General features: G+C 41.5%; 1 protein-coding gene across 1 annotated transcript in view; it reads right to left on the bottom strand.

Moving 5' to 3' along the window:
- LOC306924015 (low-density lipoprotein receptor-related protein 5-like) overlaps positions 1-13,141 on the bottom strand; it is a gene marked incomplete at its 3' end in the record, with an annotated part of 33,161 nt that extends 20,020 nt beyond the window's left edge. Inside the window, exon 1 of the mRNA XM_079502358.1 lies at positions 12,947-13,141. Coding sequence (XP_079358484.1) covers positions 12,947-13,034 — 88 coding nt within the window. The 5' untranslated portion in view covers positions 13,035-13,141. The remainder of the gene's footprint in view (positions 1-12,946) is intronic.
- Between the last annotated feature and the right edge of the window lie 4,860 nt (positions 13,142-18,001).

Genomic DNA, 18,001 nt, shown 5'->3' with positions numbered 1-18,001 from the left:
TCAGAGAGATTAAATACATTTGGTGTCAGGTCTCAGGTAGGGCCCGAGCCGAGCGGACAAATCGGAAAGCCCTGCCGATTCGTGTTGGGGCCGGGCAGGGCTCGAACACCGAGGGCCCGGAGTTGGGCTCGTAGTTTTGGGCCTGTGCAGGGCTATATGTTCTAGGGGTCTTGATTGAAACTCATGACACAGATGAGAACCAATTATGGTGACTCTGAGGAAGATCGAAAGATAGAAACAGTCATTTCTTGTTATACTAGCATCTGAAATAAAGGCTAAAACTGTTGGAGCTGCTCCAGTGTCTATCCATTCTTCTGTTGTCCCTGTACTGCTCCTGTGATGCACTGGACTAGCCGTATTAGGCTGAGGGGCGCTGGTAGACTCCCTTTTGTCCTCCAGAACCAATTAAGCTTCCATTTCAATGCCAATGAAGAAAGAAACACACACACATTACACACACATGCACGCACACACGCGCACGCACACACACGCACACACACACACAGCCCTCCTCACACAAACAGAAATGAAAGAAGTTGGTAAGAAATGTTGCACAAATCACATTTCTAACAATCTAATCCAATTTCCCCAAATAGTAACCGCAGAATTGTATTCTGGCCTATATACGATACCAGATCTGGGTGGCTGGCATCACATTCAAATCAAATGGACTAGACTCACAACACACAATGAAGAATTTGAGATTCACGTCAGTACCAGGTGTATGGAAAGAAATGAGCTGGCCCTGCTTAAAATTTGGATTGGATCTTTGTTGGTTTTCTGCTTTATATGTAAAGTGTCTTGAGACAACTTGTTGTGATTTGACATTGAATTGAATTGAATTGAATTGAATTGAATTGAATTGAATTGAATTGAATTGAATTGAATTGAATTGAATTGAATTGAATTGAATTGAATTGTGTAATGTAAAAGACAACAAAGACGACTGGGAAGTCTCAATCAAAAGTGAAAGGGAAAGATATGGTATATATATGTGTGTCTATTGTCTAAAAGAAAATCTCTAATGAAATGAAAATAATTAAAAGGTCACATATCCATTAGATCTGTTACTCAGGTCATTATCGCAGGTTTCCATCGACGGAGGGTGAGGATTAAAGTCTATTCACACACAGCATTGGCCATTTATGATACATAAATATATAGGCTGCCATAATCTAAGTAAGGCTGGCCTGGACTATCTGAATATTTGGATACACTACAGTTGTCATATTAGTATAAACGCCATTTCAATATTTTGATTGATTAACCACATTTTCATGAAAAGGAACGATGATGTCGGCGCGGTGGTTCTTCAAAGGTTAGTGAAATCTAGGCAGTCAACGGGGCATTGTGATTAATTAATTCCGCAGTCAAACTGTTAAAGTTGTATATGTACAGCATACATATATGGCCCATTACAGAATTGCAGGTACATTTCATGATACATATCATGTCATATAATAATAATAATAACCTCAGACACTCTCTCTCCCACTAGGGAGAATTCATTTTACCACAACTGGTGCAAATTCCAATTCCTCTTGACAAATCTGGTTGTACTAGTAGTGGGTTTGTATGAGTAGAAACATTCTAGGTTCAGAAAACTCACAAGTTCACCAAGCTAGGATTTTTGGTTGTTATAGCAACAAAAAGGAAGGACAACAAAAACAGAGAACAAGACTGAAGAGAGAGAGAGAGAGAGACAGAGACAGAGACAGAGACAGAGACAGAGACAGAGACAGAGACAGAGACAGAGACAGAGACAGAGACACACACACACACACACACACACACACACACACACACACACACACACACACACACACACACACACACACACACACACACACACACACACACACACACACACACACACACACACACACACACACACACACACACACACACACAGAGAGAGAGAGAGAGAGAGAGAGAGAGAGAGAGAGAGAGAGAGAGAGAGAGAGAGAGAGAGAGAGAGAGAGAGACAGAGACAGAGACAGAGAGAGAGAGATTGCAGTCATGGGTTCTTCCTGCCATCTCTATACCCAGAGAGGGACACTACAGCTGGGATTAGTTTTGGCTGACCTCCCCTGGCCAGCTGGGGCTTTCTGGACCTAGAGAAGACAATCCACAACTACCACATTCAAAAGCCCCTTTTAGACATGGAAAACATATCATTGCCAGCGAAGGTAACAGATCTGGCTTGTTCCCACAACCAACAACTGCTTGCCCAGACAAACCGTCAGTGTTGAGAAAATAGGGCCAGTTTATTCTGTCATTTTCCTGGTTGTGTAGTGTATTTTGAGAATCTTTGTCTGAGATAAGGACTTTTATTTTAGGATTTCTACCAACTGTACGTATGGCTCTCCATTTAGTCACTGTTGACGGAATATTCTGTCATTTAAAATACAAATGGTTGTCTCCCTTTGACGGCCATTTAATCTACTTTATCGATATGAAATGTCCTTGCTGATAATCAACATTCAACACTGACCCGGTTGCTAGGCAACGCCTTCGTCACCCCTAGCACCAGGATTTTTACACACGGCCCCATGGAGCTCCCATTCAAAGTATAGGATCTTCTTTGCCTCGTATCTCTGAAACTACGAGTGCTGTCCGTGGTGGTGATGATCCATCCGAGGTTCGGATGTGATTTGTGATTTTTGATCGCATCACTTGTGACATATTACCGTTTCTGGCTGATAAAGATAAACAGCGTGAGCTATACTGCTAACAAAAGGCGCTTCTTACAATGTAGGTCTGCGAGCGAGTAACCCGGATGTGAAAACATGGAAATCTGCCCTATCCTGCGTAGCACAGATAACTGGCCTCTGTCACCACCTTGCAGCAGACAATTAGTTAAAGGGGCATTCCACTCATTTTCAACATTTTACTATGTCATTTATATACCTTAGAGCTGTTGTGTGGAAATAATAAAAAGGTCCCCCCGATTCTGTGTTTCCTAGAACTAGGTCTGAAAAAAATCATTAACATGGTGAAACACATCTTGATGATGTCATCAAGATGCGTTTCACCATGTTAATGATTTTTTTCATACTTAACAGTTCTAGGAAACACAGAATGGGGGGACTTTTTTATTATTCCACACAACAGCTCTAAGGTATATTAATGACATAGTAAAATGTTGAAAATGGGTGGTTTTCCCCTTTAAGATGTTTTACAGACTACATGGTGATACTTCAGTTTAATGACATATTTCTTACAGTACCACCAGGACCATTTGTAGTAACGTGTACTAGAGACCATTCTGACCATTCCACCAATTTACTTTTAAATTAAATAAACATATTTACTAAAGCCCCACAAGTGCATTTAGTTAATGTTTGCAAAATGGCTGACAACAACCGCAGCTTTGCTGAAATGCTACAGGAGTGCTTATTATGTGTGATATGAAATGTGTATGATAAACACAATCATTCTTGTTTCGTTATCATCACTGACTGTCTTCCATCATAATGCTCTAAGGAGAGTCAAACCTTTAGAACCTTCAACTTCACGTCGAGAGGGGGGCATGATGCAATCATGCTGCAAAGTTAGCCGACATTGTCGACTGACGGCATGTTGCAAAAACATCCCTTGTTTCTTTTTATCTCTGCATTAGTGCATCTGTAAAATAATACGAGAAAGAAAGAAAACACTAATATAGATTTAAAAGTGTGCCCCTCTTTTATACTTGCTCACAATGTTGTGGAAAGCAAAAAAACATGGTTACAGTCAGATTAGTGGGATTTTGCTTGGGAAATGATGATTTGATAATTTATTGCGACAATATGGATTTATTTCTTACCGCAGTGAAAAAGCAACGTGTCCTGGACTCCCGGCTGTTAACCGGGCATGCCCACTCCCATGAATATAGACACATTTGTGTCTGGTCAAACTGATTCGGACATGATTCGCGTTCTTCTCACATACAGCCCTCCGGATAACGTCTAAATAAGTTAAGTTCAGGGTTGCAGGTAGCACGTCAAACCTTTTTATAAATTAAGTAAATTTAGCTCATTTTCCTGAAACTACATGTAAGAAATATTTGGGCAAAAAAAGATCCACTTTGGAGTCAATGGTATTTTTCTTTTTTTTAAAGAAGTGTTTTTGTTGGAAAGACTTTATTCTTGTAGACGCCCTACAGTAAGCAGAAATGCCACCAAAATCTTCTGGGATGCAAACAGAACAGAGAATGCAGAAAAGTGGGGGAAATGGGAATCTCCATTTGAAAAATAATAGGAGCTGGCGTACTTGTCCAAAATGCCTGAAATCCTGAATGGTAAAGACAAATAAATAAATAACACTTTTATGCTTTCCAAACGGCTTCCAACAGTCTGCTATTTCACTAATGAGTGGAATGCCCATTAGTGGATCTGTCTCCGACAGTAAAGTTTGGGTCCTTCTCCTCTGACTCCTGACTCACTTCAAATGGTTTTATACTGCACCTGGCTGCGTGTGTGTGTGTGTGTGTATGTGTATGTGTATGCATATGTGTGTGTGTGTGTGTGTGTGTGTGTGTGTGTGTGTGTGTGTGTGTGTGTGTGTGTGTGTGTGTGTGTGTGTGTGTGGCACAACACAAAGGAACAGCTGAGGAGTTTGAGGTTGTCAGTAGGATTAACAATCAGAGTGGGAGGAGACAGAAAGACAGAGGAAGGCCGTGTGTGTGTGTGTGTGCGCGTGCATGCGTGAGTTTGTGTGTGTGTGCCCCCCCTCACACCCCACAAACGCGCGCGCACACACACGCTGTTGTGGGGTGGGGGCCACAAAGTACCAGGTCTGAAAAGACAGAGAGGCCCAGAAGAAGTTGTATAGCTTTAGGAAATGCACTGCTTCACCCCCACCACACACATGCATTCACGCATGCATAGATTGCGAACACACACACACACACACACACACACACACACACACACACACACACACACACACACACACACACACACACACACACACACACACACACACACACACACACACACACACACACACACACACACACACACACACACACACACAGACACACAATTCTCAGCTCCTTTGTTTTGTTCTGCTTGAAAGAATAACTAACAGCCACCCTCGCTTTACACCTTATCAGGGAACCCTGTGTGCGTGCGTGCGTGCGTGCGTGCGTGCGTGCGCGTGGAGTGTTGAGAGGGTGAAAAGGAAGGAAGAGATTTTCTTCACACCTCCCCAGTTGGGACAAGAAAAATTTGCGTGACGTGCACAGAGCACATATTTATGCAGCCTGTGTGTGTGTGTGTGTGTGTGTGTGTGTGTGTGTGTGTGTGTGTGTGTGTGTGTGTGTGTGTGTGTGTGTGTGTGTGTGTGTGTGTGTGTGTGTGTGTGTAGAGAAAGAGGGGACCCCAGAGAAATCATAGCAGTCTGCGACAGACTTCCTCCTCTCTCTCTCTCATTACCCCTCCTCCCTTCTCCCTCTCGCTCCCTCTCTCTCTCTCTCATCTTCCATCCTCCCTTCCACCTCTTTTCTCTCCTCTCTTGTTTTCTTTTCACCTCCTTCCCTCGCTCGCTCCTTCTCACCTCTGTAAATTCCTGCCCCCCCCCCCCCCCCCCCTCTACTTCATCTCTCTCTCTCTCTTCTTCCACTCTCTCTACCTCCTACTCCTAGGAGTTCTCTCCTTCCTTCCCTCCTCCACCTATCCCAGTTGTATGAAATCAAAACAGCAGAACCTGCTCGTGTTTCACGCCCCGAAAAAGGGGAAAAAAAGGAAAAACAGGAAAAGATTCAATCTCTTCTGTACATTCCTTCTCTGCACTGCAACCCAATCTCCTCTCTCCTCTCCTGCGTCCTCCTTTCCTCTCTCACCTCCACCCATGGCTCCTCTGCCAGTATAGCCTCCTCCTCCATGTCTCTCCTTGCGTTCGTTCATCTCCTTCGATTTCTCCCCTTAACTTATTGCTTTCTTGCTAACTCTTCATATACAGTTTCTGTACACAGTCAAATCAAATCGGAGGATTTGACCGTGCAGCCTTATCCACCATGTGGGAGACTCTCCCATGTTCACATACTATGATTACAATTTAGGCATTTTAGCAGACGCTCTTAGACTTACAGTAAGCAACACATGGTACATCAAATGCATAGAAATAGTCATCTAGGATCATAAGTATTCCTACATTGAAACTATAAACACTATAGAATGCTAGACCAATAATGACCTGGCATCTGTCTACATAAAATCCTATCTAAATTACGTATTTTAACCTTTGCATATGCCTGCAAGGTCATCGAGGCTAGGGCAAGTGCTACTGGCATGAAATCATGTATCCAAGGACGCAAGTCCGTTCTTTGCGCTCTTAGTATGTGTCGTTTGTTGACTGGAGCTCATTGAATTTACTCTGATCTCGCACTTGTACGTCGCTCTATATAAAAGCTTCTGCTAAAAGCTTGAATTGTAAATTGCAGAGAAACAGCATTTGTGATTGTGAATATGTGGGTGCCTTCGCGTATGTGTATGTGTGTCCATGGAGAGTCTCCCACCTGGGGCAGCACTTCATTGCACTTCAGCACCCTGGCCTTAATTCAATGCGTTTTAAGTGAACCGCTCCCCAGCAATCCATATTGTAATTCATTCACTGGGGATAGAGCCTTCATTCGTTATCATCCAATCGTGGATTGGTTCAACAACCTTTGTCTTACGACACAAGAGGAAAGTCCACTTCCTGAACTCAACTGAATACAGGTGTATTGTACCGTCCTTAAAGATGGAGTGTTGTGATCCCCCCCCCCCCAAAACATGATCATCAGGTACTATGGATTATACTAGGTGCAAGATTTCTTTCAAGAAAGTGTACAGAAAGTGTTAAAAATATGTTTTTATGTGGCCTCACCCCCCAGTTGCCTGGTTTGCCTGGTGGGTGGTGATGGGTGGTGATCCACCCAGCCGCACCAACAGTTGTATGATAAAGGGGGAGGGGTTAGACGAGGGGATGATATTGTGATGTCACTAATACTGTCATTTCGATTGGGCCTTTTGACCTGGGCATCGATTGGGCCTTTTGACCTGGGCCTCGATTGGGCCTTTTGAGAAACCAAAAAAAACGAAAAACTAAAAGTACAAAAATCACGGCACTCCATTAACAACAACAAACTACTACGAGTCAGATACTACGTGCATCATCGTACCAAAACCTAACCCACAGAAGACAGTTGACTGGCCTAAGTAGCCTACCCACTGCTATATTAAATTCAATATACAGTAATGTCATATCATTGACCTAAAAGTTGTTATATCAACAAGGATAGTATGATTAAAAAAAGGTTAGACCTATGTCTTTTTTAGAAATGACTGGACATGTGGAAAACTTCAGTTAAACATGCAGACCCAGTGATGCATTACTTGAATCCTTCATTCGACAGGGCTGAGTCAACTTTTCACCACTGTTAAAAATCTTGGTGACAACGTGGGATTTTGTGGGAAACGTGGGATTCCCTTCTCGTGTACTGGTGGGACATGTCCCGCGGATCCCAAAAGCCACAATTAGATTTTTAATCTATTGTTGCCAAGAGATACTAAGTGACAGGACAGGAGATGGAACTGGATTATTTTAAGGCTGCCTTGAAAAGACACTTATTCTCTCAGGTTTATGGCATATAGTTTTTTATTGTTGTTGGTACATTTTGTAAAGCGTCCTTGGGTTCATGAAAGGCGCTATATAAGTTCAAGCTATTATTATTGTATTATTATTATCATAGATTTTGTTTTTAATCCAGTTCAAACAAACACTCTTTGTAATTGAATGGGGGGTCTTTGTAATTTAATGACATCAAAATCAGTGTTTGTTTGTTGATCACATATTTCTAGTGCTATATGCACTAGAAATATGTGCATATAGCATAGATACACGCTCCATATATGGCCAGTACGGAATTCATTCCATATGTTGATCTGACCCTCCATGCCAAAGCACCAGTGCTCGCCCAGCAGTCTGCCGTCACCCAGGCGGGTGAAGAGCCAACAACACGTCATATCACAGCACATTGTGAGCTTGCCTTGTATATCAGCTATTTTTATGACACGCCCAAAATAGGGACGGCAGGGTTAATGTCATTAAGCATTTCTCTGATCAACCTAAATGAAAATGTACTGCATACTATGTAGATTGGAATCTATAAAGAAAAAGTCGCACCCGTGTGAAGTGAGGGGCGCTCTTATCTTCATCATACATCTTCATGAATCATCTCATACTGGCCAATCAGAATGCCTGTTGCCTGTGATTGGTTATCTGATTTTCTCGATTTTCTGATATGACGTACATTTTCCCTTCAATGTCAATGGCGTTTAATGTTTTGATGTTTAATTTACATCATATTTAGTGGAATTTTGACATCATTTCTCCGCTCATTGTCAATGGCAAATCTTGAGACGTGTGGGGACAAAAGCTGTATATACTGTAGGAGGGGCTAGCGCCCCTCAAACATCTGATTTCCCTGTACAACTGAAGGGACACATCAGCCTAATATTTGCCTCAGAGTGTTAATGTAAACCTTAAGAGGTTTCTATCCACATGTGTCTGTTCAAACCAGCACCATTCCTTCTATCATCTAAAGCCAGAGTCGTCCAGCCAAACTCTTGACAAGAGGAAAATAACCCCAGCATGATGTGTTCTCTTCTTCAGTTCCTATTAGTGTCTTAAAGGGTTGACAAACATGTGCTCATGTTGCCCATCATGTCTCCAAAGATGAAGGTTGATGACTGGGGAAATGAGTATTGTTTTAAAGAATGGATCAACCCCTCCTCTGCATGGTTGAATAGGCAGTTAAGGGTACTGAAGATTACTGCTAGAATAGCTCGAAGAATGACTGAACAGCCGTTGCGCTCACTGGAAAGAAGCGGATAGTTATTTTGCTTAACACGGACATGAAACAAGCAAAAGTATCAGCCTCCCTAAAAATACTATAAACACTATAGTTTCAGTCACAGTGGACCTAGTATATTAGCCTACCTGTTATTTCAGTGTAAAAAGAAACAACCCACAACAACCCCAAAATAACACAAAACTTTGCAGTAAAGACAATGTCAATCCTAGTTTACGGCCGAGCTACACCAGGCTTTTCAAAGCATGTGTGCGCCCCACCTTATATAGCTCCACCTTATTACTGAAAAAAGTCAAGTATTTAGGCTAGAGATCTGTCTGTAGAAGGTTACACGCGTGCGCGCACACACACACATACACACACACACACAGTCACACACGCACACACACACACACACACACACACACACACACACACACACACACACACACACACACACACACACACACACACACACACACACACACACACACACACACACACACACACACACACACACACACACACACACACACACACACACACACACACACACACACACACACACACACACACACGGCTGTGATGTTTGCCAGGTGGTGTAGTGACACTAGTCCAACGTTTTGGCCAGTGCGTGTGAAGTGTGCGTTTATGTCTTCTCACCTCTTCTCTACATTTCTCCAAAGCAAGTTCAGGGCTTCTCTCTCTCGTAATATAGATAGGATGACCACCAGCAGCCATATTATATCTCTATTAAAGTGACTAGTTACTCTGGTGTAGTAAGTCAGTACACCATACTACACAGCAGGCGACATGTTCAGCATCAGCAGGGGTTCCTAAACTGTTTTGGTAACAGAAGCACAGGACAGGAGTAGTCTGTCAAACTGCGACCACAGCTAATTAAAATATAGAAATATTCCTGTTACGTCAGGACAATCATGTGACCCCGTTTTATACCCTTGCGCGTTACATGGGACCCCTTGCCTGCACAAATGAGTAGGCCAACATACAGCATGCCGACGTCAATGCTACATACAATCTATTCCTTCCTATTCCAGACGAAAGAATAAGTGATCATGAAGGCTTCCAGTAGACTTGTAAAAAAAAACTAAAAACACTTGACATTTCAAGATAGATTGACGGTGAGAGAAGTAAGAGAGAAGTGGGAAGGGAGTGAGAATATGAAAGAGATATGGGAAGAGTGAGAGATAAGCAGAGAGAATGTGGATTGAAAATTAAAATATTTGGAAAATCGTGCACCACTGGTTACTGATGTTACTGAAGGAAAAGAAGATCTTCTATTTTGGAATATTTATTTTTTTATGTTTTAAAAACAATTCTTAAAACATTTGTCAAACAGTTGTGGGACAAATCGGCTGCATATAATTGCCGATACTGATGTTGAAAAACCAAAAAATGAAATGTATTTGGAGCATACAGGTAACAACATGTTTATTATTGATTGGGTGTTTGAGTGTAGTCTGGCTTTATGGGAGGTGCACATGTGCAGGTCCAAATTGGTAGACATTAATGACAAGCTTTCCGCTGCTATTTAGCTCAATGACTTTGATTGCAGGCCAACTATTCTTTAGATCTTTAGCGACTTATACTGTCTACTACAAGTCACTCTGTCAGTCTGCCTGTCCAACAAATGTCAAGCACAAACCAAGAGCTGGTAACAGAATATCACATGCTTATTACTTTCAGTTCCAGAATCCAGACCATCTATAAGAAATCAGGAAATATCCACGTCATCACCACGTGCCATTGATTCAATATTTTGTAACTCTGGCAATAATATTTATTAATAATAATCTAATATATATGGTTTATCGGATTGAAGACAGAGAGGGGAGGAGAACAGGGATATTTACAGATTCAGAATCCCTGGCATCACAAGTATGTGGACTTGGCATCACCCTTGTAGCTTAGGAGGTCTGTCAAATGAATTTTCCAATACATGGCATTCATTAATATGAACTCTGTTAAGTTCATAACAACGCAAAACGTTGTTACTCTCCACCAGCACTAAAGCAGACTTTGCCCTATGGCTATAAATTCGAACCATAACACCACCACCCTGTTTTTCAATTGAGTATGAAGGACCCCCAATGGAAACAACACGCTGTAGTCCGTAGGCTTTCTTGCGTTATAATTTATAAATCCTTAAGGGATGTGTATTGAACTGTACTTTTCTGTGCTTTTTTCTGCAAACTGTTAATAAAGTATTCAATCAATCAATCAAGATCATATAGCCTACAGATAGGGAGGGATCTGGGCAGAGTGGTCAAGAGAGACAGCTGCAAAGCCTGCAAGTATAGCCTATACATCGCTGCCATAAATTGTGTCACATCTGCAAAACATTCAGTAATCCCTGTGGCATTTTCTGATGCTCTCGTCCTTTGTAAAAAAGTAAATTCGGACTTCACTATCGTTGCACTGAAAGAATCCACAGCCACAGGCAATGGAAAAACAGGAGAAACGAATTGACAAATCGGGTAATTGTGGCCATTTTGGCCAATAATGTTACGTAAATGATTGATTGCGTATCTGTGGTCCTCCTGAGTCCCTTTCGCGGCAGGTGACAAATTGTTCTGGCGTGGGACTGGACTGGGATTAGGTTCCTCGTAGGGCAAAGAATATAATATGAATTGCCTGATAACCGCAAGGCGCTCAAGTGTCACTACGGCAGATTAGCAGCACAGCACTGTTGCGATATTAATTGATCCGATCCAAAGTTATTGCATCCATATATGAGCCAGGTTATTAGCTCCGCCCATGAAAGTTGCTTCAAGTAGTTGACATTAAATAAACCTACAAATGAGCCAGCCAAGGACGGGAGAAAGTAAACTATACAGTGTAACAATCAATGATCAAATCGGAGTTACCAGAACCCATTTTATTTATAAAAAAAAAATCTACATCAACAGTCAGTCTTTCTTCCCCTAGCAGGAGAAAATCTCAACTCTCTCTCTCTCTCTCTCTCTCTCTGACACCCGACACCGATCAGGGATGGCTGGGTCGACCGACCGAGAGAGAGGCCCAAGAAAACAGCCCTGGCTGGCCGGTCACATACTTCTATCTGTTAACACACACAATTCACGAATTAAGCACTCCGGTCTATAATGACTGGCTAATTTAAAACGAACAAACCTTTACTATGGGGGGTTAAACTAACAGCGATTATTACACTGTCGCACACCACGTCACGCAACTTTGCGCCCCGAGGATCTAAAAAAGAAAACCTCAACTTTTAACACACAGCCAGCCAGGGCTTCAAGTTCAGAAACTAACTGGTTTTAAAACAATACTCAATAAACCACGTGTAAGTAAGTGTGCAGATGTAAGCTTGTATGTTTTTACTGATGTGGTAATTGTCGTTCCTCTAACACTATAACGTTTAGGTTACTACTACTTCCCAAATGTCTCTTAAGCAGCGTTGCCAGATCGCAGTGAGGAGAGAAATAAGCAGCCAGCTCTATGAAAACAAGGCAGGAGCATATAGCCTTTCATGCCGAAGGTTGTGGGTTCGAACCCTGCCTGGGGTCGACGTCAGCAAGGGCATGCGGTCACAACGTTCCTAAAGCCAAATCAAATGGGTTAAGATCTGAGCCAGGTCTCCTGAGGAGGCGCGTCTGAAGCCTGTCCTGGAATGGGTATTCGGAGTCGGACGTATAAAAACAAATCTTCTATAAAACTTCACACTTCAATTTGAAAATAGCCAATATAAAATATGCTGCTGCATTGCCTGAAAGAAGCCAAACCAAAAATAAGTTGTACTCTTTTGTACCTGTACACTTAATTGACTTGGACCTTGTTTTCAGATGGGGGTCCATGATGCAGAAAAATATGTATCAATTTGGGGGGGGTCCTTGATTTCAACATGTTTGAGAACCATTGCTTTAAACAGCCCAAATAAGCAACTACACTTCAGAAGAAAAAAACTAACCAATATTTACAAGCAACATCATCACAGAAAAGACAAGCCACAAAGTCGCTTATAATAAGCGGACATGGCAACACCGCTCCTAAGGATAGGATCCATGTTTCTGTTTCCACACAGGTCTCTCTTCGACCGAACAAAAAAAAAATAGTAGAACACACACATGAAGTCAAAGCAAACCTTACCGTCAACTATGGAGAGCAAGCAAATCCAAAGAAGAAGCAGCAACAAAACGCCCATTGCAAGTCCTCTACTCCTCCGCGTTAAATCCATAGCTCCGAGTCCATTGTCGGGGATATGTATTCCTAAAGAAAGTTGTAAATGACTCCCTCTCTCGTCTCTCGAGTGTATATGTGTGTGCGAACGTGTGTGTGACTGTGTGTGTGCCTTTCTCTTCTTGGCGATACTTTCTGTAGGACGCGCTCGCGCTACTTTATACTCCAAGCTGTGTCGAGCTCGCGCACGGGTGAAAGGCAAGCGGAAGCGGTGTCGTGACGTCACCAGACGCGAAGCATTTGTTTCCTTTTTTTTCTTTTTTCTTTCCCCACCACCAATTTGTTCAAATTTGTCAATGTCACCGCGATAAGGCATTGTTGTGGCAATGCTTAACGTGTGTCGTTAATTAATGTGCATGCGCCTGGTACGATGTTATTACAGTGTATGTAAGGTAGGCTGCTACCACACCTTCACACTGAACAACACAGACACACATCATAACACTATCACTAAACACCTTTTGCACTATTCTATAAATTCACATAATTCTATAATTTCTAAATTCTATAAATGTATTATAGACTGTATCATTTAATAATAATTAATCATAATAATTGTGTCATAATGTAGTCTATTAGAACATGTAACATTATCGAATGTATCATTCTGCTTTCTGACAAGCAGATGCAGGAAACATTTTGTTTATTGTAGGTTGTCCTTAATTCTCCTAATTTGTACCTAATGCAAGCAGAGCGCACAAGTACTGCGATCGGCTGGGTATGTATGTATGTTGGTGTACTCCACTGGCCAAAAAGGGACCACTGTTCTGTCTTGATGACATATAACTAAAGTACGTTATCTGTACAGTATGTATGTATGTATGTATGTATGTATGTATGTATGTATGTATGTATGTATGTATGTATGTATGTATGTATGTATGTATGTATGTATATTGTATGTATCCTCCAACAGCCAATAAGGGACCACCATTCTTGGTGACGTAACTAAGGTATACGTTTCAAGGTTGGTATAAGCCTATAAGGTCAATAACGGGTCTAAATGATTTAGAATAGCAGAGAGCTCTAGGACTCAGAGCAGCAGTCGTACCCAGACAGAGAGCTCTAGGACTCAGAGCAGCAGTCGTACCCAGACAGACAGCAGAGAGCTCTAGGACTCAGAGCAGCAGTCGTACCCAGACAGACAGCAGAGAGCTCTAGGACTCAGAGCAGCAGTCGTACCCAGACAGACAGCAGAGAGCTTTAGGACTCAGAGCAGCAGTCGTACCCAGACAGACAGCAGAGCGCTTTAGGACTCAGAGCAGCAGTCGTACCAGCAGTGGTGAGCGCACCTCATGGCGCGCTCTGCTTGCGCACAAGTAGGTCATACATGGCCTACTTGTGTGCAAGGCGCAAGTTGGCATCTCGAAAGAGTGCATTTCTTGTTACACTGTCATTGCCTAGAACCTCACAAACATATTGCCTTAGACATTTGGGTTACCATTGTGTTATTAGTATTATTACTTGCGCAAGCAGAGCTCGCAGGTACTGTAATCGGCTGAGTATGTTGGTCGTACGTCGGTGTTGTCCGTCGGCCAATCAGGGCAGGGCTGCGGGAAGGTATTTACAGTAGGAGGTGCTTAACGTTTAGGAGGGGGTGCACACACGTAAGCGCGCCACAAAAACTTTCATGCGGAAAAGTGGCTTTTACTTTCTATCTATCTATCTATCTATCTATCCATCTATCTATCTATTGGGCATGGCATCTATTTAGCCCTTGTCTTTTCATCTTATTATAGACCACTAATTCAGATGTGTAGGCTATAATTATGAAAATAATTATAATTAAAATAACAATAATAAAAACATTATTTAACATACTGTCTATTACTGATGATTGCACCTGACTTGATGAGGCAAAATGGTTGAAATGTCAGTTCCCTATAGTTTATTTCCTTTTCTCAGTTATAGTCTGCTGGGAATGTCTGTGGTTTGTCCGCAAACGTCTTTCCAAGTTCTCTTTCTTCACCATCACTGTTCAGTTCTTACTGATGAGACCAATAATTACAATAGCCTGGGGGAAGGGGGGGGGGGGGGGGGGCTGCTCCAGCCCCCCCAGCACCCCTACTTATATACTTGTATGTATGTATGTATGTATGTATGTATGTATGTACGTACGTACTAAGGTACGTTTCAAGGTTGGTATAAGGTCAATAACGGGTCTAAAGGGATTTAGAACAGCAGTTGTAATAGACAGTAGTTAGCAGTACCTGCGCGCTCTGCTTGCAGCCTACTTGTGTGCAAGGAGCAAGTTGGCACCCCGACAGAGTGCATTTCTAGTTATTATTATTATGCAGGCTTGTTACATCATCATCATCATACCCCAAAGTAGGGAACACCTACTGAGTGGCAAAAAACTACTTTCTGACCTTGACAGCCCATACATCCAAACAGAAAAGTTCCTTAAACGATGTTAAACAACTTTAAATTCACGTTGCCACTCTATTTGTTACTCGATTCTCCACTGACTTTATGCATGCGCAATGCCCTCTACTATAGCCGACAATACAAGTGTTTTACTCCGAGATAAAGCCAGAATAATGAGAACTAACTAAAAGCAGTTGCTCATTCTTTTCATTGGACTCCAGGGCAACAATACAGACCGTGGAAAAAGGTGGGGTTAAAGATTGTCCAGAAAAGGGAAAAACACAAATCTGGGATTAAAAGCCTTTAGATGAACACACAAGTATGTACATACACATCCATTACATAGATCCAATCTCTCTCTCACACACACACACACACACACACACACACACACACACACACACACACACACACACACACACACACACACACACACACACACACACACACACACACACACACACACACACACACACACACACACACACACACACACACACACACACACCTAAAGCCAAGCCAACGCTGGCATCTCTCTCCTCCTCGGGATGCGTCTCTCCAACTGGCCTAGACTCTAAAGGCTCCGTAAACTCAAAGCATATGTCCTCCTCTCTCCATTTTGTGCGTGTGAGAAAAGGAGGCAGCTATTCCCAGCCATAGAATTTACATATAGATAGAAGAACACGTGTTGTTCTTTGTCATAATAATGATATCATGTTCTTATAGGTCCGTGTCAGACACACATTGGATCACATCAGATTTCTGTGATGGAAAAAGTTAATTTTTACTTAGCCTACGTAAAAGTATCAACATGCAATATCTCGTTTAAAGTTTTAAACAAGATAATATCTCGTTTGAACAAGATTATATCTTAAGATAATTTATTTTTACAAGTCTACTTGCGTAAAAGTATAAAAGTATTGGGATCAAAACGTACTTAAAGTACCAAATAAATGTAGTGGAGTAAAAGTACAATATTTGGATCCGAGATGTAATGGAATAGAAGTAAAAGTATTGGAAATACTCCATGCAGTAAACCTCAACATGTTACTTACAATTTACAGTTACAATTTAGGCATTTAGCAGACGCCCTTAATCCATATACAGGAAACAAAATAGTTATCATGAATCATACGTAAGCTAAGAGCGTAACAGTGGAATATCTATATAATGAAACTATGCATATATACTATATAGTGCTATGTCTACATAAAATGCTATCTAAGTTACAAAAGTTGAGCCTTTACATAAGCCTGTAAGGTCGTCGGGGCTAGGGCAAGTGCTACGGGCCAAGATGGAGTCTGAAGAGGTCTTCAACTGTACTTAAGTACAGTACTTGAGTAAATGTACTCAAGTTACTTTCCACCACTGATAAAAAAAAAGGTAACGCCACACCAAAATAACCATGCAGGGTTAAAGAGGTTGACAAAGAGGCAGAAAACAAAGGACATAGTTACATATAAAAGGCATCTTTCTATCCATTCCCAGTCTATCTCCCCAGCCCCGGCCCTTGGTTGAAGAATGCTGTAATGAAACATACTTTCCTTCCGCAGTCACCTGCAATGCATGGCCCCTGGCCTAGCTTTGATCCACACACCGCTCTCTCCCTTCATCCAAATATCAAAAAGATCTCCACATTGGTCTGTGTTCTGTCCATAAAGACCAAGGCTTATGCGTAATATAGTTGACGGTTACAAATACTTTTCCCTCGTTCTGGTTAACAAGAAACAGGTGAGGCTCAACAACTGTCTGAGGTCAGGGAAAGTATAAATTTGCAGTCAACATCTAACTTGTCAGATAGTGATGTTTACATAGGTTGGATCAGATACAGGTACATTTAAATGAATTATTTTCAATTACCTATGCCGTATCTTGCCAACTAAATGCATTATAAAGTTAAATGGATTTTATAGTTACATAAAGTATGTGTAAACAATTGCTCCATGTGTTGTTATAGTTAACTAACAAGCACCTCTTTGTCTGGGTAACAAGGAACAGGTGAGCTCTAGAAATTGTATGAGGCAAGGGGTCATATGGACATGCTAGTGAATACTGTGTATAGGCTATGTCCACATGTATACCTTCATTACCTTAACAAAGTAGAATATGACATTAGCATGACATTTGATCAAGTATGTATGGTGTTATCTTCATCTACGGATCCATTCCACTCCAAGTACTATTACCAGGTGAGTGCCAGCCTATAGATACCATCAAAGGTCTATGCAATGAAATGTAGCCTAAACAGGGAAAGCTATTTTGAAGACAACTATGGCAAGGATAAACGCCAAGGGGAGATGTTTATCTGTCATAGGGGTCAAATTGTGGAATTCATTAGACAACAATCTTAAATTATCCAACTCAATATAAACATACAATAAAGTATATAAAGAGAAGGTCATTGATGGATACATAGCAACAGATCGGATAAACTAAGAAATTATTATACAAATAAATATGAATGGATACATATAGACATATATGTTGCATGTATATATGGTATATAATTATGTAATACATATATGTAATATATGTGTGGTATATATGTATGTGAAATATATTTATAATATAGGATATGTATAATAGGTATACATTATT

Source organism: Electrona antarctica (assembly GCF_951216825.1).
Source record: "Electrona antarctica genome assembly, chromosome: 5".
NCBI lineage: Eukaryota > Metazoa > Chordata > Actinopteri > Myctophiformes > Myctophidae > Electrona > Electrona antarctica.
This window is presented reverse-complemented; position numbering and strand designations above follow the sequence as displayed.